The sequence below is a fragment of the Phalangium opilio genome, unplaced genomic scaffold, assembly GCF_054372755.1.
Source record: "Phalangium opilio isolate 3A_F unplaced genomic scaffold, DU_Popi_V2 ptg000070l_1, whole genome shotgun sequence".
Classification (NCBI taxonomy): domain Eukaryota; kingdom Metazoa; phylum Arthropoda; class Arachnida; order Opiliones; family Phalangiidae; genus Phalangium; species Phalangium opilio.
The window spans coordinates 6,732,056-6,754,427 of record NW_028324182.1 but is presented as its reverse complement, the minus strand read 5'-3'; the positions used below and the strand labels follow the sequence as shown (position 1 = coordinate 6,754,427).

At 39.5% G+C, this 22,372-nt stretch overlaps 1 protein-coding gene across 2 annotated transcripts in view; it reads right to left on the bottom strand.

The window, feature by feature from the left end:
* Positions 1-280: 280 nt before the first annotated feature.
* LOC149661317 (adenylate cyclase type 1-like) overlaps positions 281-22,372 on the bottom strand; it is a 57,480-nt gene continuing 35,388 nt past the window's right edge. For both annotated transcript variants that reach the window (XM_089842794.1, XM_089842795.1), the window contains exons 5-19: positions 18,603-18,714; positions 16,337-16,464; positions 6,484-6,642; positions 6,270-6,414; positions 5,729-6,195; positions 5,585-5,669; positions 5,407-5,502; positions 5,056-5,315; positions 4,862-4,982; positions 4,669-4,788; positions 4,464-4,610; positions 4,295-4,393; positions 4,101-4,224; positions 3,917-4,041; positions 281-3,855 (exon numbers count right to left, since the gene is read on the bottom strand). In XM_089842794.1, coding sequence (XP_089698920.1) covers positions 1,012-3,855; positions 3,917-4,041; positions 4,101-4,224; positions 4,295-4,393; positions 4,464-4,610; positions 4,669-4,788; positions 4,862-4,982; positions 5,056-5,315; positions 5,407-5,502; positions 5,585-5,669; positions 5,729-6,195; positions 6,270-6,414; positions 6,484-6,642; positions 16,337-16,464; positions 18,603-18,714 — 5,032 coding nt within the window. In that variant the 3' untranslated portion in view covers positions 281-1,011. The remainder of the gene's footprint in view (positions 3,856-3,916; positions 4,042-4,100; positions 4,225-4,294; positions 4,394-4,463; positions 4,611-4,668; positions 4,789-4,861; positions 4,983-5,055; positions 5,316-5,406; positions 5,503-5,584; positions 5,670-5,728; positions 6,196-6,269; positions 6,415-6,483; positions 6,643-16,336; positions 16,465-18,602; positions 18,715-22,372) is intronic.

Here is a 22,372-nt window from a genome sequence, read left to right as displayed (position 1 = left end):
CAAGGAGCTAAGAGACTATTTTGCGTCAGGGAGAGGCATTACACTGGACGTATCTGTGTGTGTGCCCATCGCCGCGTTTACAGTTGCCAAATAGGAGCAGATTTTGGCTACTACTCCCATCGTTGGGATTAAGAAGTTCGCGGTGATCGGCTAGGGTCACGAGAAACGTCAAGCCTTCCAATGGCAGGGCTTCCACCGAATTTCACCCAGCTGCGGGTTTTCTTTACCATCTAGGTATATCCATATAAAGAAGATGAAAGACAGATAAATGACTACGCAATGAAGGAGAAAAATAAATAACGATACATTTATTCATTGTCAAGATTATTATATTACAGATTCGAAAATGAATTTCGAATAACTCAGTCGTTTTAAGATATATAATCAGTCATGACTCGCTTTTCGAATGATCAAACTGGATCTCAATTAAAACAACAAGCAGTCTAATTTCAGATAACTGTCGTTTAGTTAAACAATTCAAAAAAGATTATTCCACAAAATTTTAACTGGCCTTGACCCATTTTTAACATCATCCAATGTGTTCTATAAACCAATTCATTTTGGCACATTCTTATATCGCTACCATTCCGCGTTATTTCTGGGGATAAGAAAATTTCCCTGAACTATGAAACCTACGTTTTTCACTAGATACCATTTATAATTGATTTTTTTTAATTTAATCGGAGATATAGATTACCCATCTGCACCGTAAACGCTCTGCATAGCTTTCTTTCGAGTTAACCCTTTTAAAGGCGTTTCAAGTATTTACGTATTATTCTAATAAGCGTTGAACGATAAACGAACTTTGAAAGTTAAAATTGAAAGAGATCACTTTTATGTTTTTACTAACAACCAAAATTAGGATTTGACAGAGTAATGTTCAAATTTTCACGATTTAATTATAATTAGAATTATTTTACACGTATTTAATTATTGTTAACGAGAAACTTTGGAAGGGAGTTGTTTTTTTTCCCTATTTCTTAATTCGCGGAAACTATATACTCAAGTATTTTAACCGAATTCATTATCGCTACCATCGTTGTAATCGCCTTCGCTGGAAGCTTCGGCATTATTTTTACTACCAAAGTTCTTGGCGATGTTAGTCGAAAGAGATCGAATATCGTCAGCACCGACGTTTTCGTCATCAAAATAGTCCGGATCGACGGATCGATCACCGAGGCGAGCCGAGCCTCCTCTAAATAAGTCGTCCTCGCTGATCGTGCCAGGTCGGTAATTCTCGTATTCGGAATCGTAATAGGCCAGACCCGCATGCGTCGAATCGGCGCTAAGTAACTGATCGCTGTCGAACAAGCGACTACTGGCGCGCGATGAGGCGCTCGTGCTGTCCGCATCTCCATCGTGTCCACGTCCACCACAGGGGTCGTTGAAAATTGAGTTTAAGTCGCTCAACGCGCCTTCCGCGTCCGTTAAGCCTTGCTCGTGCATCAGAGATACATTCTCCAGGGCAGGATCGTCGGGGTAGTAGCCCTGTTCGTCCATTAGTGGCAGTTCCGCCGACTTCTCTTCGTCCGAAGATGTCTCTTCTTCGTCGTCACTGTCTGTCAAACTATCGTTGGCCCGGCAAGACGAACTTCGACCCCCTGTTTCGCTATCAGCGTTCTCGTACTCTGATTCCTTGGCTCGGCTTAATCTTGATAAGCGGTTCGTGGTGGGAGAAGGCAGTTGTAGTTCCACGGGAAAACCGTAACCAGTGGTAGCGTCCGAAGGAGATGCCACTCCAGTGGAGAATAAAAGTCTCTTATTCGGGAAGCCTACGAAACCTGGACTCTCATCACTCTCAGCGTCTGTTTCAACTCTCTTGGCCCCAGACCGAAAACTGAGGTTTTCCGGGTATGGCGCGGCCGGAGTAAGAGTCATCTTATTTTCAAACGGGTCAAAACGCAGTCCAATTAGGTTATTATTGCTTCTTGCTACGTTTCGCTCATTCAGAATATCCGCGTTATCATTATCGCGACGGTTATTGTTGTTATTGAAACTGTCTTTGGCCGAAAACCTCCCCATTCGCTCGTTTTCCCGCGGTGGACGTCCGCCCAATTCGGCCAATATTTGATTCATATTTCGTAGCTCGTGCGCCGGAATTGATTGTCGAACTGGGGGTCGAAAGTAGTCGTCGGCGTCAAAGGACAGAGATTCCCTCGTTGGGTACGATTCTCCTCGTTCTTCACTTTGGATATCGGAGGACGCCGCTTTTTTGGCTGGACTGTTCGTTTCGGAGTGGCTAGCGTTGGACCCGGAAAGGGAAGGACTCGTCCAAGGGATTGGTCTGTTTCCTTCGGAGGCGGGGCTTCGCGTTTCGGAAGACAAATCCCTGGAGCTCTTCTTTTTGGACCGGTCTTCGGGAGAGGTCGATACGGCACGAGAAGAAGATGAGGGTTTTCTCTTACCGGAAACGGAACTGGAAACGCTTGGTGGCGAAGCGAGAGAAGGAGGACTGGTTGTCGTAGAACTTGGCGAATCGGTTTGTTGTTCCGCGTCTGCTTTAGTTCGGAGGCCGTCTTTGACACGGGCGGCCTTTTTTACGCGACGAGGCTCTTCGCGTATTTCGTCATCGGACCACAATCGCGTCGGTCTATTTGCGTTACCTCGCCCAATGTTGGAGGAATGAGAGGGTGAGGCACCAACCGCGGGGAAATTTGGATCCGTCGGAGTTCCGGAAGCATTTTTACCACCGCGAGCGGGAGAAGAGTTGTTACTCTCTTTTGACGAAGCCAGTAGACTACTGGGAGCATTTGAAATTGTTCCGGGCGACGTTAGAGAAGGGTCTCCAACTGTATGACTAACGCTTGGGTAATTCCAGGACTTCTGACATACGTCTTCTCGAAAAGCGGGCGAAGGGGTGTCCAAATCTGTTCGCGAAAAATCAGTTCGTGAATAACTTTCGCGTGATGAAGTAGAGGGAGTACGCGCTGGTGAAGAAGTATCGAGTGAAGACGATGCGCCTGGTGCCGTATCGCGCGGACTTTCTTCCGTTTCCTCTTCTTCTTTAGCCAATGGCGCCCGGAGTCTCGTTCGCGGTAAGTCGTCGTTAGGTGGGGCTCCAGGAGGCGGGGGAGGGAAAGGAAAGCCTTCTCGCGTTGGAGTTGAAACTTTGGAATTTGTTCTCGAAACGTCGCGCTTCGTCAATGGAGAATCAAAGTCGGCCGATCTCCTTCGAGGAGTGTCCGAGTTGCTCAGTGTAACAACAGGTGGTGGAGGTGGAGCTATACCGCTGCTAATTTTGCGCAAACTGTCCCAAGGATCGCCTCTTTTACTCGAATTATTATTAACATTATTATTATTACTATTGCCATTATCGCTTCTGGAATTTTCGACGGAATCGCTAGGTTTTTCTTCACCGTTGCTTCGACTTTCGGAACGATTAAGTCTTGGTCTCGACTGAGAGTAAGATTTCGGAGGGGTCGAACTGATGATGGGTTTCGGTTGGGTATACCTTGCCGAACTATCGTAACCGTTAGTGACAACAGCTTCCGGTGATTGTTGAGGTAAACGGAAGAGGGGGGTCTCTTCCGAGATGGGTGTTGGAGGGAAAAAACCTCTATTCTTTTTCGACTTTGGCGTACCGCTACCGATACGGGATTCTGTTCCGTCAAAATTCGGATTCGCATTTCTCAGATTTTGAGCAACGACGCTCAAAGCCGTTGGTACTCCCCCAGTTACAACTCCCGAAGAATTGCTCGGTTTACGACCAACTTCATTCGAACCAGTCTCTCCGTCCTTAGCGCGATCCACGAGAAAATACGTTGTCATGTCTCCTTTCCCCTTGACCTTGACTTTTCCCCGACATTGGAAAGTGTACGGGTATCCCTTGAGCATTTGATAAACTTCCTCGGTCACCTAAAGAAAATGGTCGATGAAAAATACAATCGTTTTAAAGTATAAGTCTTGATTAGGTTACTTGAGTATGATTGGGCAATCCAGTGCTATCCATTCGACTAGCCACGTTGACAGTATTGCCCCATATATCATATTGTGGCTTGCGAGCCCCAATTACTCCGGCAACCACGGGTCCCGTATTTAAACCTAATATAAATTACAAAAATTAATTCAATTCTTTCCACCGTTGAAATTTCCAAACTCACCGACTCTCAGCATGAAATTGTTGTAAGAATTTTCATTTATATCAGCCAGTCTTTCCTTCATAGCAAATACAACTTCCACCAAAGTACATAAATGACCGGCGGCGGCTTCTTCCCCGCCATCTTCCTGTAATCAGGTAACGATGTCAGATTTCTCGGTTAACCTTTAGGTTTCCTCAATATTTTTGAAATTTTACCGGTATCTTGCTTTCGGGTACCAAGCCAATGGCCGCCATGTAAGTACTGCCTACCGTCTTAATTTTATCGACACCTTTGAACCTCTCGTCGTCTAGAAGCTGCGCGAAACGATAATGATCACGTTAAACTTGGCTGCGGAAAACCAGTTTTGAAAGAAATTACAATTACCTCGTCAAAATCGGCGATAATTTCGTTCAAGAGTCGTAAACACTCGACTCCTTGGTTATTGCCGTCCAGTTCCATGTAAAACTCGTGGAAATTGGGGATAGACGCAAACATGACGCTGACGTGAGAGTAAGACTGGTGATACAATTCCTAAGCGCGAAAAAGGAATATAGTCTACGGGTAAAACTTGAGTTTAACTTAAAATTACCATATTGTTTCTGAACTGATTGTCTAAGAAATGTGTAGCGACGTGAGCGGGTAATAAATTGAACAGAATTCTCCTGTTACTGTTTTGTAGGTCGTGCATTTCTCGTTTCTCTTCATTTGCCTATCGAAGATAACACAGTTACTCATAGTGACGGGGCTTCACACCAAATTACCCAAAAAAATTAACAAATTACTTGAATATTCCAAAGAAAATCAAGTCGACCAGTCCACTCAACCTGACGTCCGTGTATCAAAATGGCTAGCATGAAATGAATGATGGCTACGACGGAAACAGCGTGTAAGGGAACGACGGCTCTGTTATTAAAAATATATATTCATCAAGTCTTAAAAAATGAAAAAAAAAAATCTTCACAAGTATTTAAATTACCCGACTCGTTCGTCGTAACAATTGAAGACGTCCAAGTGCGTTATTTCTATGACCAATATGAAAGCGGTGCCCATGCACAGCAAAAGAGCCGTTTTGACTAGAATGGGCATACGAAGAAAAACAGCGACGGGAAGAAAGGACAGGACGCAACTAAGAACGGCGTAGTGAGGCAAAGGACAGTTAGCGTGGTCGCTGTTTAACGAAACCCGCGTCACGTTTAACGAAGGTGGGGCACAGTCGGTTTCGTTGTGACAAGAAAACTAAACGTAAATTTGGAATCAAAGAAAAAACATCAATTTAGTCGCCATTTGTACCTTAATTAAACGTTTGAGCAAGTAAATTTTATCTCACCACATTCACTTGGGCTACGGCGTAAACCAAGGTGATTGTAAAGAGAGTAAGGGCTAAACGAAGACTAAAACGTCGACTTAAGTCCCATCTAATGCACTGAAAATATAAAATGATAAAAATTAAATGGTTAGAATTGGACAGATTTCGAAACTCTTCAAGTAGGACATTGAAAACTAACCCGAAATTTGGCAGCTAGTACCACAGATAAAAGCACTATCAACCAAACGAACGCGGTGACAAAAAGTACCACGAGTATCGCTGTCCTGTCAAGCCAAACAAAAAAATTAAAGGTGAATTTGCCAGAAGTTTGGTTTATACTAACCTCGGCAGAACGATCGTATGTAGAATTCCCAAAAACAGTGTAACAGCCACGACGCAAGCCAAACTGTTTCTGAATCCAAAGTCTTTTTCCTCTTGATACTGTCTCTCCTTTTGCCAATCTTTAAAGAAGAGTGTAAGCATATTGACATGATCGGACTTTTCACGATCGACACTGCGAGCTTCTATAGCTTGCGAAAGGTACTTGTTGACCCGGTTCATCGGTTGATGGTACATCACCGAGTGCCTTTTCTTGAAAGGCTTTCGGAGTTTATCCGTCATCTTGAACTTTTTCGGTAGAGAGGGTTTGTCCGAGGGGATAGGCGTGGCCATATTAGCGAAAGGAACGTCAATGCTGTATTTTATCGAGTGCAGAAGTTGAACCACCACGTTCGAAACGTTCTTGAAAGACAACTTGCGACGACCACTTCCGCTCAAATGTCGCATTTGTAAAGTACTGAACAGTGATGGCTACAAAAATGTATGGTACATAATAAGACCTATTTGATACGTCTCAACCTTTTCCAGTCAAAGATTGAACGTACTTTTCTTCGTTGAGACGAAGGAATGATGAAATACGAAACGACGTTGTGTTCCCTCAAATAGGAATTCCTTTCGGCTCCGTAGCCAGGCTCAACCTCGTACTCCCCGTGTAGATAGTCCAGGGTTGTTTGCGTTATGTGAACTCGACTGTTTCAAATTGACACTGGATTAATAAACAGTTACGTCATAGACATTCCAGAAAGATATTCGTTTTACCCGGGTTCTCCACCGGCTTCCATGCTATTGGCTAAAGTGACATCGTTGCTCCAGACATCGTACTGCCACTTGCGTAAACCGAGAACACCGCAAAGCACCCTCCCAGTGTGGATGCCCACTCGCATGTTCAGCTGCACGTCGGTCGCTTCCACCACTGACCTACACGATCCGTGGTAAAAAAAAATATTCAACAATAAGATACGGTTACGAAAATAATTGACTTTCAAAAAGGAAATTTAATTTTTAAAATTCAAGATAACTTATTTTTAGCAGCCAGGGTAGAATAAAAGAACACTGTAAAAAGAACTCCATTCCGTTATAGACCTAAAGTTCTAACGTACCACCATTTTCCCACTATATTTGCAAATAAGGCATCGACATATACAGAGTTTTAGGAAGGAAAGAAAAAATTTTTTTCCCAACCTCAAGATTGATGGAGAAAAATATGAAAATATACTGCTCTAGAAAGATATACAAAAATACTCCCACCGTTTCTTTTAGTACACCCGAACGTGGACAGCTTGCTCAATCTCGAAACAAAGCGTATACTGTATAAACTAAGTTTAGATGTCATAAAAGTAGAAAGAAAGAAACAATCTCTCCGGTACGATTTAAATTTGAACAAAAACAATCCCAACAAACCCGGCCTGGTCTTTGGAGTCTAGCAGTCAATTCAAAACATCTCGAGAGACTTCTTTTAATTAGTTTCCTTTAGGAGGTTTTAGGAGAAACCCCAGACCTTTTTAATTATCTCCGGAGTAATTTACAACGTTCAAGCAAATTAATGATCCTAACTCTTGATAAAAACTTGGATTCTACTTTGAGTGAATTTTAAGTTGAAAAATAAGCTTTGAGGGTAGTATTTTTTTACAAAATTTGGGTCTTCTTTATGGAATGTTTGAAAGAATAATCGTCAACTGGGTCCTGTAAATTATTAATAGTGACATGAAAAATTTATGTTCGTAGAAATATATTCCGGAATAAATTTACCCGGGGCTCTAGAACCTCTTTCATCTCTAGGGATGAGATACCGGGAAGATGGAAGAGGAAAGAGATTGAAAAATATTACCAGTCTAAGAAGGCAACGTATAAACCCGCCGGTTCCAACTTCTTATTCGCGTCTCGCTAAATTCCAATTCAATTGGGTTAAAGCTTGGTTCCCCGCGCTTCGTCAAACCAGAGTTACGCGAAGTAATGGTTAGCCCTAATCATCTTCTCTGAAACCTAAAAAAGGATGACGATCCCTAACAAATTTAAGGACTTATACAAACTGCATGGGCGAAAATTCTACTTTAGACTATGAGAAAATAGGCTTTCCCGATCCTTCAAGCCTTTTCCTATAGAATGTACTTAAAAGTTTTCATCCTGTAACCGTAATTGGGCTTTGAAGTCCTGGAACCACCGATTCTCGACAGGTAAAGCGTTTCTACCTGAGCTATGAGAATGTAACTAAAAGTACCACATGGTGTAATTCCCTTTCGGACGACTCATTTTAAAGTTGGAACCAAACCAGTCAAATTCAGATATTATTTGAGGAGTACCTCTCGATACTTGACAGGAATGTGTTAAAATCTATTCTCTCTCGCGGATGGTTTTTATTAGCCACAAAGGATCCAAGTATCATAGAAAATTAAAATATCGGTTGAATTAAGAGCTTTTTTGCCCAAGAGATGACGGAGTGGTGAACCGTTGGATAAAAATGCCTAGCTAAACAATAGTTTTTCTCTCTCTCGACGCCTTTCGTAACACCTAAGAAAACTGAGCTCCATAGCTGACAAGAAAGTTTGGTCGGGTAGGACTATCAAAGTCCTATGGCTTGGATTTTAGGTCATCCATCTCTCCCTGAAAAGCAACGGTGCGTTAACGCGTTCCTCTTCAGCTCCACGCACGATGTTGGGACTGGGAGAGAACTTCTTTTCTTTTCCCGGTCGGGTCCACACGAAAATAAAAACCACCAGCTTGAAAAATATTTCCATACGCTAAGGGATTTAACGCAAAAAAAAATAGATTTAAAACTTTGAGGAAAGTATACAGATAGCTAAGTTGACAGGGACGCGTTGCTAAGCAACCGCAGACTATACTAATTTCTTAGAGAGTGTATATAGTTTCTGTAAAAAAAAACTTGAAAAAAAATTGTATAGAAGTAAATGTATATTCTGTATAATTAATAAGTTTGTTCTGAAAAAGATATAGTGCACATGAGCCTTAATGTAGGATATTATTATCAGACTTTTTTGCGCCTAAATAGGAGGCAGCCATTGGATGAAATAGGGGAAGAATGCCGCTTTAACCAGCCTCTCTATAGTAGTCGATATCGCAACCTGTTCAAATGATCAAAACTCTAATTCCAAAGTTCGATTTGGCATATTTTGGGGACAATTTAACTTCGTATCTTGAGATAAACTAGGTTTCGGTGGTCAAGAGCTTAACTATTATGACTTATTTTTAGTATGAAACAAATGAGACAATTCGATCATTTAGGACATGTGTTTAATCACCAAATTCTTCCGTTATTGTCAAAACTTTGTTCTATAGTAGAAACAATTTACTACAGAAAGTTATAAGGGCCTTAATTGGTGCCTTTAGATAGTTTAGACAGTTGGTGGTTAGGATATTTCGTGCAATCACAGCTACCAAAGCTCTCGTTATTGTTCTTAAACTCTTTAAAAATAGTTTCGCAGTAGGCGGTGATTAGATCGAAGCGCTAGGGTTACTTACTATAACTAGAGCCAAGTGGGTCACAACCCAACCTTGTTAGCTAGAAAAGCGAAAGTCCGTATAGCCTTTAAGTCCTACAAGAACTAAAGACATAACATACGAGGAACTGAACACACCACCCAGTCGAACAGATGCCGCAGCAACTGTGACCGAAAAAAACCTTTGATATAAAACGAGAGGCACGTCACACCTTTTAAATTGCACGTTTAAGTCAATTGCAGATGACCCAGTTTTTTTTTAATTGATTTTGGGTGATAATTGTTAAAATTCAATGATATTTCCGAGTTTTCTCCAACCGTAACGCCGCAAAATCGTTCGAAACCATTCTTATCTCGAAGACTGAGTTGCACCAAGAACTCCTTCAAAGATAATTCTCCAGGGAGTGTCTATTCCCTTGCCATAAAAATCCCATGGGAAAAATCGAAGCGAAACTTTGGGAAAACAAGTTTTAACACACACCCTCCATGTAATTCCCTTCTTTCTCTCGGATCTTAATTGTCTCGGTGAGTAGGTTGCCTTAGCGACGGTAAGCAATTAGGCAAATCTTCTAATTATTAGGCCTCACGAGGCTAGAAAGGGCTATTAATTTTCTTGGGGTACCAGCGTGTACAAGTCCAACATTCTTCCCACTCGTCCAAAACTAATTTCAGCCACTTATAGAACGTACCATGAACTACAAGGCACCCGGGTTATTGATTCTTTGGAACTACGATGGCTTGTTACCCCTAGCCAACCAATTCTCTCTCGTGTCTCAACAAGAAATATTTACATCCATATCCGATATACACTAAAATTAGGCTTAGCAACGTGAAAATATGCCAGGGATCGGAAGAATAGAATATATTGCTTACCGTCGTCTCACGCCATATATAAAGAGGGTAAAAAAACCCTCGCAAAACAGTAGTTTAATAATGAATACAGATGGACTTGGGCCGTCGGCGTCGGATAACCCTATTTATAACGCACGAAAGAACGCTGAAGTTTGCTAACATCGTAAGGAATGAGGCAAGAACCAATATAAGACCTTAGAACATTCAGTGATATAACTGAACACCGTAAGCGCGTCGCCCCAAAGTATGAGTTCATGGACACCCAAGTTAGCTATTCAAAAGTTCTCTGGTCTTATATGGGTTCTTAAATAAGCACATAAGGAAAGAAAAACTGCTTTTGGTACCAAAACACTAACAATTTATATCCTGGGTTAGCCCAAGTCGTACTTAGCAAATGGTAAGAAAAAAAAAGGGGGGGGGGAAAGCTTCCTACGCGTATTTGATGTTTATATTCAATCAAAACGTTTCAAGGTTTGGCGTTGTTGAATCTTCAGTTTGTCTGTCTGTAGTTAATTTATTTTCACCGTGGATTAGTTTATTGATTAACAATAATGGAATAACCAAAAGTTAAGCCAAAAGTTGGAAGAACTAATGTCATCCCATTCGATTTGAATTATAAGTTTTCACACGTTGCATTACTTAATGTAAGCTCATAAATTTTTCATTTCATTACGTTTTAAGGGAACTATTTGAAGTGGATTATATCCATTTGAGAATCATTGTAAAGCTATCATACTCTCCATAAGTGCGCGTTTAAAGGACATTTGTACTACCAGGCATCATTTACAATAAGTATAGTACTTGTACATCGCCTCTCCTGGTGGCGGAGTTGCTGGAAATAGACACCATCGCCTACAGTCATCTCAATCTCTAGACGTAACCCTACTTGAACGAGTGAAACCCTGCAGTAGGCCTTGTCTCTTTTCTGTACTGTTCTTGTTTGTTGCTGTTAGTAACTTATAAATGAAGATGGCGCTGTATATTTTCTTATATTTACAAAAACGATGCCATGGCAGAACCATACTTACGCATTATAGGGCTATGGAATCAAAGCCAGACTATTAAATAGGGTAGTCATCTCGAAGTAAGTCGATTAGGCCTAAGAGGGTTCGGGATTCAGGACATTCTAATAAGGTTCCCAAGATTAATTTAACCCTGCTGGAGTTGAAGCGGAAACTGAGATAAGAACTTCCTTCCAAATCCCCCATATTTCGGGTCTAAACGCTTTGGTACGGTAAGATTGAGAGCCGAAAGCGACTTGCAATTGGCATAGGGAAATCAGGAACTAATATTAAGGTTGGAAGACGATTTCAAGGACTAAAAAACTATTTTCAAAGTTTCTGCAAACAACGTAAGTGTCAGAAAATGTAGATTCAATTAAAAGTGTTGCCGTTTCATTGCGGGTTTTAGTGGACCCAAACCCTAAAGGCAGTAAGCTAAAAGTTAAAGAACGCGCCAAAAGCAGTAGAGTTGGGTTCTAGGGGACCAATCGATCGTCCGCAATTTCCCGCCAAAAGCGAGTACCGCGTTGGAGTTCCCGCCTCCACGCGCTAAATTCTCAGTTTTGGATGGTCCATGCCTTGAGCGCGAATGGACTAGATCTGAGAGAATGTAGCAAAAGGAATTAAAGCTTAAGATAGAGAAAGTGGTCACGGAAAAGTCAAAATTCAGAAAGAGGATGTAGTTCTCTAGAACTTCAAGGTACAGGCCTGTCAAACACTAATTTCCTATTCCATTGCATATATTTTCTCTGTCTAGACGCACCAAACTGTTACTGTAATACAGAGACTCCTTACTACGAAGCGTGTATCTCGCATAGCACAGCTTCATTTAATTCATCTCTCTTCCGTGAACGGACTAAAGGCCAGATCAAGGACATCACGGTAAAATCTCTCCCGCCCAAACTTTGTCGCCAAGTTCATCCGCGTCTCTAATTTAATATAATCCAAAAGTCCGATTAAATTATCGTTACCGTAGTTTAACCTAACGTTTAATTTATGCGTTCCTGACTAAAGAGCGACCGCCAAAATAGGGATGATTCGTTATCATTAATCGTAGAGCCGGCCACCGGCGCGTCCCCGGATAAAAATTAATGATTAGTTTATTATCGAATAATTAAATTACATCTATAAATTTGATAAAACATACGTGTTGCGGGCGTTATAAATTATAATTTAAACCTAATTTTACATTTAACGTGACTAAAATTAAATTGGAGGAAGAATCGGGTTAGTAGGATATGATATAGAGGTTTGAACGTTTTACAGTTTGGGTTTTAGCAACGTGCGGGAATGTACGTTTCGTTAATAAGTTGATTCAATCGGGGAAACAATATGCTGGTTTGGTTAAGTGGGACACGTTTTCATTTAAATAATTGATTTTCGACATGGGTTGGTGTTTGCATTTGGATTAGGGGAACTAAACCTTCAGAGATGATGGACACTTTCATTGTTAACCCGATTTTAGAATGCAGGATCCGATAAGCCAATATATCAAACTAAAAACACTAGAAGGATGTCACATTTCTAATACCCGATTTGATCGCTGTCGTCTGGTCACCAAAACACCAAAAGGCTTGCATTTGAGGCGCAATAATCGCTTCAAACTTTAAATTTATTCTGTCCGATTCCTCGACAATTTGCCTAATAAAACATAAAAATCTACTTAATTCGATAAACCATATTCAAGAAAAATTTTGCAAAGAATCGCTTTAACAGACTAAAATTTTGACAACCTAATTTAATTATCTAGATTGCTTAAATGATTTAGAGGGAAAATCAAATAGAATGATCGCGCTTCGCGCACTGAGAAGGTCCCAGCTGTCCTTATTCCTTAAGAAAGGGTTACGCGGGGCTCTTTACAAATACGAGTTGACCTACATTTTGCGAATAATAATTACTCTAACGACAATTTATGTCAAATAACGGTCGAGATTTAAGGGATCTTCATTGTTAAATATTCGTTAATGATATAATATTATTGGAAAATTAAAGAATATTCGAAAATGATATCCCCTTCATTTACGAAACTGAAAAGGAGTACAAAACTAGCCGAGACTTGAGCAAAGCTTGTATAGAGATGGTCGAAAGACAATGGGTTCTACCGTGCTTTACTATATAAAATTTCGATTGTACAAGTGAGGTGTATCTCCAATACGCTAGAATCCTCCGATACTATTCCTTTAATTTAAAAATAAATTGAAGTCCGTTCGTTTGGAAATTCATTAATCATAAGTTAATAAGATATGTTCCATAAGTTTGTTACTAGTTACTAAGAGGTTGTCATGAAGTGACGTAGGTGAAACAATAGATTCTCGTAAAAGCATTGCCTGATGAGGCGCTGTCAAAGGGTTGGACTGCAAAAATAACAGAGTGTAGTCAATTCTCACGTCGTTCTCGAACTATCTCTCAGTAAGTCTTTAGCATTACGAAGTATAGGTGGTGTCATACTTATAGAACATATCTTATAAACTTATGATTAAATTAAATAACTAAACGTGTTGTACGAGTATTATCTAGCCCGATTCAAAAATGTTCCGATTTTAGAACAAATATTGATTTTGAATAAAGAGCGTGAAACTCGGGGAAAATGTACAGGAACATGGGCGTAGTTTTGATCGAAGTCTATAGCTCATATGCCTTCGGTTTCTCTTTGGTGTCAGGTTCAAATTGCAATAAGGTGCGATGTGTTCCCTACCTGGGACAGGCTTCATTCTTGAGGATCGTAGATATGTTCATGGGGCGAAGCTGGATTCCCACACGGAGGAAGTCCGATCACGAAGATGGTCGCTATTCCGGTAACTGTCTATAACCTGAAATAGCTTTTCCTTACCGAGGCTTTCTTTTTTCAGGCGGCAGTGCTAATGGTTTTCGTTTAGAAAAGCTGGGCTTCAATGGAAGTGATAGTTTGCTCCACCAACCATCCAATGAAAGAGTCCATTTATTTTATCAAAAAAGAAGAGCTATATATGGTTGCTATAGTTTATGTCATTTGCGGATCCAGAGCAATGTTGTAACACGAGAAAGAACTGTTTTGATTCGAACAAACCACAACTTGAACCTACACACACACCTTTAACTAAATGGGCAGCTTTAACTTCATTCATTGTATGGTTGTCAGTTATAAATCGGAAATTTCATGGCGTCTGGAAAATTTTCAAGGAAGACTATCCAGGAAAATTTCGGGGAAAACTGTCCGGTAAAATTTCACGGAATATTGTCTTCTGGAAAATTCATGGAGTCTTGCCTTTTCTACAAAGTTCATTCATATTGATGAGCCCAAAAAATTTCAATATTTTTGGCAAGAGATTATAGCATAGGGCTATCGTTGAAGTTTTCTTCTACGTCTATAGATCAAAATTGATTCGTCGGATAAAAATGGACTAATCGATTTTCACGGTTCTCGAAACATGACGCGAGGAGCTTCAATAAAATTACACGCTTATAAAAGAAACCTTCCTATTTTATCATTGACGCAAGCGCAACTTGAAATATGACGGAAAAAATGTAAGAAAGCCTGAGAAAAAGAAACTTTATGGATAAGAAAAAAAAAATAAAAAAATGCGCGAAAATGTTGGGGATTTTTCTATCGATTATTATTCCAAAGAGGAAAATATCGGAATTTTGCGTGTTTAGGATGGGATGGTCTTTCTCCGTTTCTATCTGTATATACCCATTCATCTGTACTCTCTCTGGTTAGGAGCGAAATGAGCATGCATAGACGAGGCTTAAGGCTTACCAGATTCAATATCATACATGGAAACATTGGAAGAAGGGGATTTTAGACAGTGCCAGTGGATTTGGGAATAAGGAGAATTTATGGTGGAAATTCCGTTCATATTGTTTTGCATTCCAACAGCGTTTTCTACAATTTGATAACGCTAAACCAACAACAATGCCTATAAATTTCAGCCGCTCCAACGCAATATGTACTCTATTATTTATATTTGCAATTGTAATTATCCTTGCTATTAAAACAATCGATACTAGCAGAAGGACATAATAGAAGAGAAGTATATATACTTCTGACACTAGATGTAATGGTGAAAAGTGAGAGGGTACGGTTTTCTATAGGACATTGTATGGTTTTATATGGGCTTCTCTATCTTGAATGTTAGGTAATTTTTGTAAAAACTTTCAATGCGCAAAAAGGGGATTTAAAACCGTTAAGCGATTTGGGGTTAACGCTCCTCTGAAATTTTCCCACGTCGTGGCTAAGAACGTACACAGTTTAGTGTGAAAATCAATTCGAACACATTTAAAGCTTTAGCAAACATTGAGGGTGGGATAACCGAGGACGCGAAAAACCTTTTAGTTTAAAATAAACTTTGCCCTGAGAATGCAAACAAATTCGGTGGTTTTTATATCAACGTTAAAATCTTTTAAGATTTTATAAAAAATGAAGGGAAGAAATATAGGGTACGTCACGTCTTTTATAAACCTTTTGAATAAATTTAATTGTAGCACAATAGAGCTGGCTTTTGTTTATAACGGAAGCAGGGATGAGTTACCAAACCCCCATAAATAGGTCCAGTCTGGGAAATAGGTCCAAAACCAGTTTATTAATTGCTTGGACTAGTTTTTAAATTCAAAAGGTGGGGGTTACTGGTCCTTGGGACCAGTTTATTAATTGCAAATGTATAGTAGAACAAAGGCTGGGACCAGTCCTGAGACCAGTTTATTATTTCGGACACTAGTGTGTCATTGGTCCCAAGGACTAGTTTAAAAAAGATCCTTATTTCTCAGGCTGAATAGGTCTATCCTTTAACGCAATTCTCATTGGCTAAATGATTTGATGACGTTGCTGACTGGAACGTATACTGTTTATCTTTATTGCTTTGGAAATAAGGCCCGCCTCTTTAGACTATGAACCTTGTCTATTTGAGTCTTGTTATTCATCCCCGCTTATTTTATATAAATAAATTCTTGGTTTATGCTTTTAAATGATTATAAAATTGTAGGTAGAAGTTACGTAAAAGCTTTTTCAAGCGTCTATTCAACTTAAAAACTAAGTTATCGCAATTTTCTTTTCTCGGGAATCATGATCTGAATAATATTTTGGTTATTAACTCGAGGGACGAAGTCGCGTTTGGAATTTAATATCGCGTACGAAGACGTTCAATGAAACAGTATACTCCCAAAGTACCAATATTCAAATTAGTTCCCGTCCATAAAAAAAATAAAACATGAATTTATTCAACCCTCCCATGATAAGTGAACCACGTACGAGAGTGTAGTATTGGACTTGTTTTATGAAAAATGTATTCTAATACTGAATATACTGGAAAATTAATATGGTGTACTCACGCTATGGTGTCAATCATATCCAATCCCATTTCGACGGTGCAATGTGCGTGATCGGAACGTGGTTCGGGGATTCCCGACACGCAGTAATAACAATCTCCGAGAATCTTGATGCGAAGACAATGGTTGTCCTGGAATAAAAGTTTCATTTTAATCTACCAGAAAGAACCAGAATACGTCATACCTTAAGTTTATAAGATATATTCCATAAGTATATTACTAAGTAATGCTAGAGACTTAGTGAGAGCTAGTTCGAGAACGACGAGGTTATGCCGTCCATCTTACTATTTAGTCTGTCCTATGCCTTTGACAGCGCTTCACCAGACGTTGCTTTACCTACTTCAATCACTTCATGACAAGCTCTCAGTAACCAGTGACAAACTTAGGGAACATATCTTATGGTTACACTAAATGTTAACATTAACATGACGAAATGAAATTTTTTTCCCATCCTTTTCCGCATCAGTTAATCATTAAGAATATTTGTTAATTAGACTGTTTTCTCCTCGTTATGGTTATTATTATTTTGGGTGGGGGTGGGGGTGAGGGTGAGTTCCGACTTCCGTTTACAACGGAAGAGACAACCCGAGGATGTAATCACTAATATTCTACGTATTTTGCTACAGCTTCTAAGCTAAGGACTAAATAGTTTCCTAAAATTTGCGTTATCATCCCCTCGATTTTCCTAGAGAGATTCGAAGCCGCCGAAAAAGTTGAAAGCAAAAATGTTTTGTAAATTAGTCACGGAAAAAAAAGAACACTTGCTACTAGATAAATGATAGCAACTTTCCCTTCGAAATACTAATGTTGTCATAGGTTTATTCAAAAGCAATCGCAGTTTGCCATGACTATTTTTATACTGTTGATTTGGTAACGTTGCGTATCCTTTCGCCTTGGCATTCTCTTGTTTGCAAACGTTTTTAGACTATAGAGTCAAAGAATAAAACGGCTTCTTTATCCATATACATTCTATTATAATAAACAAGACGGAAGTTGAACGCGAGGGCGTTTGGTTTATCTTCATTTGTATGCGTTTGGACGTTTTGGTCCCTACGTGGGAAGGCAGTACAAAGATTAATGTCCTTGCAAAAAATAATCCATTGTTTTTGCTGCGTTCAATTTTAAATACCCAAATTATATGCAATAAGAAACGAGGTTGTACTTGACGTTTTAACACCATCAAGTTACTCCACCTTCGTCCTAAGTATGAATGAGGGTGGCTTAGCTATTTGAGACCAAAATCCAAGTTCTAACTTCATTATGTATGCTCAGGGATAGATTTATTTTGGAAGTAGGAATGGAGAACGGTTAGTATTTTCTTCAGTCCGACTCATAGCCCAGTATAGAGCCCCTCCCTCCAACACGTAACGAAAAGTTTAAATTATCTTATTGGCTCACTTTAAGTATGTTTTGATGACGTTTCTGACGGGGACGGCAAAAAATACGTAATTCCGTTTTTACCTCTGTCGCTATGACCCGCCTCTTCTTTCATACCCCTCCGTCCCGTGGAAGGGGGGTCCGGGACTTTGACGCACACCCACATTACTCTGTTCTCCATTCCTACTTCTAAAATTAAATCTATCCCTGGTATGCTTAAACAAATTTTCCTTTCGCAATAAAATAGATTGGTAATTTTAAAGCCATGAAAGACTCGTCAAAGTTTCTGCGGTTGGTTCAAAAATAAATAGCACGCGGTAACCAAACCAAAAATTGAAAATAAATTATCTCCTGGTGATCATATCTTTCGGAAAAAATTGCCTAATTAAAATTAGAATTTTACTGATTAATCGTACCTGGACAAGCTGGACTATCCTTTAAAATTTTAAAAATTGAAAAACTAAAATAAAAAAACTTGCTTTAGGGACGGGTTGGGTAACAGAATTGCTGTATATCTTTTTAAGAAAGTCCTTAATTAACCCTCGTCCCACACTTTGGGGCGATTTAACTTTGAAAAAGAAAGATTGAAACGCCCAGAAATTTTAACCTCAACTCATGATGTATCTAAGACTTGTACGCCATGGAAAGGTTCGCGCCAAAAAAAAAATGGCCTAAAAATTAAATAACGTCTAGATAGACGATACTCAAACACGCGCTCAGTTTTCCCTTCTCTTTAACGATAACATCTTGATTTTTGCTTAAGATTTTTAAGGCGTAATAGGTAGTCGAAGGGTGAAAATTAAAACCGGTTAAGTTAAGAGAACGTTATACGAAGTTAATTATATATTTACAGGCAATTAATTTAAAGATAATTAAGAAATAATTGACTTACGCTGGCCAGTTGATCGAAACGTCCAAAAAGTTCGTTTAAAAGGCGTACTAGTTCCTGCGCGGTGCATTGTGACGCCAAAACTGTGAAACCAACTATATCGGCGAACAGAATACTGTAAAATGAGAGTGATTACATGAATTACGTAAAAAAGATTTGACGTTTATTCTTTATTTTAAATATCATTGAGTCAATGTTCAAACAATGGTAAATGTTTTTTTATATCAGGGCTTGACACACCAAGGTGGAAGGTTACGTCAAATCCATAGCTAGGAGTATTCGTACCTTTTACACAAGGAGGCCAGGCTACTTGGAGAACAAAATGTGTTCCACTTCAACTGGCCTCCTTGTGTACAAGGTATGAATCCACATAGTCCATGCATTCAAAAGGAAAGTCTTAGTAGCCTAATTATTTCGTGAACATCGCGATTACAAAACCGACATTTTATTAATTTTCAATTTAAAAAGATGAGAATCACCATAAATAAAAGGGAGCGAAAACTATACAGGGTAGTAAATATAAACCTTCACAAGTATGAACAGGGGCATAACGGGTGACTGTAAAATACTTTCGTGATTGCTTTCGATAAGTTTATTAGATAATTTGCATTGATCATTTTAAATAATGTAAGATAAAAGTGTCAATATTGGTATAGTGACAAAGTTTTCCACCCTGTTTATTGTTTCCGGTACTATGGGTCTATTTTACGTGATATCGTTTAAATATTGTCGCTTCAATAAAGCGTATAAAATATAATTAAGAGGTACCGTAACGTAACGAAAGCTAGGTATATCGCAACGGAAAAGTCAGCGTCAACCTAAAACAATAACAAAGTCAGACTTGCCGATGATGTAGAGCTATAGTCTATAGATGAAACCACTCTTGGCAAACAAAGAGTTTGTAAATGTAGCAACAAGAGTAAATCAACTGAAAGTAAGGAACTCCGCCTTATATCCGATAACGCATTCATCACAGTTTCCTTTTGGTAATTTGAAAACGCGGTAAATTTCAAGGCGAAGTCATTTTAAAATCTCCAGGGCCACAAAATCGATAACAACTATAGTGAGTGGGAGGTGTCTTACTCCTAGTTGATATACTCTTTGTTGGAAGGAGGCTAAACAATGCGCTATAGAGCTGACAGTACACAGAGACTATATAAAATTTTGGCCGTTGTCCATCCATTTCCGGATGTCCATGTTCGGATGATCGAAAAGGAAAGAGCTTTCGGCCAGAGTTACAACGAAAAGCGATTAGGCCTAAACCCTACACCTAGATCCAACGAGGTTAAGACAATTCGATCTGCAATGGTCAACACACTCTCTTCGGGTCAGGGTTTAAGTTTCCTATAGAACATATACAATTGCCTATTGCCACCAAACAGAGCTACAAGTCAAATCAATATCGGTTAGAGAGCGCTAGCTAAAAAAATGTAAGAATACATAGCTCTGATGATGCAGAAAGGTATTATAGAAGAAGTGTTAAACTCTCTTAATGCTTAGGTGCTTAACAAGAGCCTTACTCTGACGACACGTACCATAATCTTTCGTTAGTAAACTTTCAGGAAGCTTCCTGGTTTCACGGATATTAAGTACTTGGAACTCTGTCCGTTTCTTAAGTCGTTTCGAGCTTGCAATAAAATAAGCTTATAACTATCAAATCCATTGGACCAAACACTTCAGAGGCTGTCGGTTACGGATCGGACTTTGAACGTTATATAACTTTGGGGGTGCGGAAGTAAGGCTAAAGTGGGCGCGAACTGGGTGCCCAAGGAGCCAGAATAAAGACGATATACAGAGTCACCGCGTATAGAAGTGGAAGGAGGCCGCAGGACGGCTGTTGGGATCCAGAGCTAGGATGAGGCCAAGGTTACGGTGCCAATATCGAACGGCGGGCACGATGGCGTCAGACTGGTACCCCCTTCCCATCCCGATGGACCCTCTTAACTCTTCTCTCATAGCCAGAGTCAAGAGGGCGCTGCGCTAAAACAATGAAAAGCCATTTGCGGGCCTGATAGTTGAAACCAACCTTAGAAGCAAAACATTTTACTTAAGAAAAGGTAGTCCTCTACGATGACATTAACGTTTTCAAAGGTTATACCTAGTATATAGTCGTTGATTCAATTTCAGTTTGTGTTTACTGCAGGTTGGAAACTATGGCGAAAGAACACTAGATAGTAAAACCCGCGCGGAAAAAGTAGCACAGCATCGTACATACTGTTCTTCTCAATAGCTCCATACCCGATAGGATCTCCATCAAAGGAATCTCGTTTACCTAAAAGCCTGACCATTTTCTTATAAACTACACTATTAGCTTCCTGAGACGTCTCAAATCAAATTTGGCTTCCAGAGAGGGGGTAGCTTACGTAACGTTTCTTTTTTGAATATTTTTATAAACGAAAATTGACGTTAGAAATCTAACCCAATTCGAGTAGAACCATATCCAAGAGTAAATGAAATAGGAGTTTAAACCCAGGCTTTCATTCGTGAGTTAGAGAGAAAGTTCGTATAAACATTGGGACAAGTGCTAGTACGGTTATGGTGAAAAAACATCCCAACTATAGCCAAAATTGTATTTGTAAAATATTAATGGGAGAATTGGATGAATTCATGTCAAACAAAATGACATCTCACGGATAGGCCCTCTAGAAAAGGAGCAATGTTAAAAGAATCACCCAGTTTTTTCTTTGTTTAACACTATCCCTTCAAAGACTGCGTTATAACATTGACTTCTATCGCAGTAAAAGGGAATTCCGTTCTGTATTTGAGAAGTGCAGCTGAATAAATAAGAAATAGTAGATTTGAATTGCATTTTCCCTTTTAGGAAACTATTATCTCCCTAAAAGCCTCTTTTTATCCAATGATACAATCGTTTAGTATACCAAAGAGAGAGAGTTAAATTCTCCCCTATCACTTCCTGGCGAAGAAACTCTTTTTTTAATCCTATTTGGCCATTAAGACATAGTTCAAATAAATTATACAGTCGCCTAAAACGAAATATAAACAGAAAACTCTCAAAGAAGAGCTGGAACAAAATTCAAGAGAAGTAAAAAAGGAGTTAGGGAAAATTACAGCCTCTTTCTCTTTTTCGTTAATTTAACAAAGCTGTAAAGAATGTTATAGCTATTCGAGTTGCGTAGGTTCCTTTCGCATCTCAAAGTATCATAGTAACTCCCGTTGTCCTGAGAGTAGACGATAATAATCCTCCTTCCAGAAATGGCAACCGGTCACGTGATCATGCACGCGACAAATCTGACGGAAACAGATATTGCGTCTGACAGATTAAAAATCACTATATAACGTTATGTATGTTTACTAACTAATAATCCTTCGATTTGCCCAACAACCCTGCAGGGATGGAGCAACTCTGCATTTGAAGAGAGATTCTAGGGATCGTAAAAACGTGGTGTTTATCTTTTCTTGTTAGACGAAAAGAAGAGGAAAACTAAACGTATATATACACAAAAAGTGTAATTCCATCAGAGATTGCTTTGAAGGAACGCTTTAAATCTATGTTTAAATTCACCGTAGACACACTTTTGTTAGCGTAGCAATCCAAGGATGGAATGCGTTTTGAATTTCTCGAATCTCCGAAACAACTATAATACCAAAGTACGTCATTAGCATGCAGACTCGTTAAGGCCTGGCTCGAGTATGAGAAGCTCGAAAACGATTGATCTTATTTCTCAAAAGAATGATAGGGTATTTTATTAAAGCTTTTGATATAACAGCCGAGCCGACAAGAGATACATCTATATAATGAAGTATGGTAATCG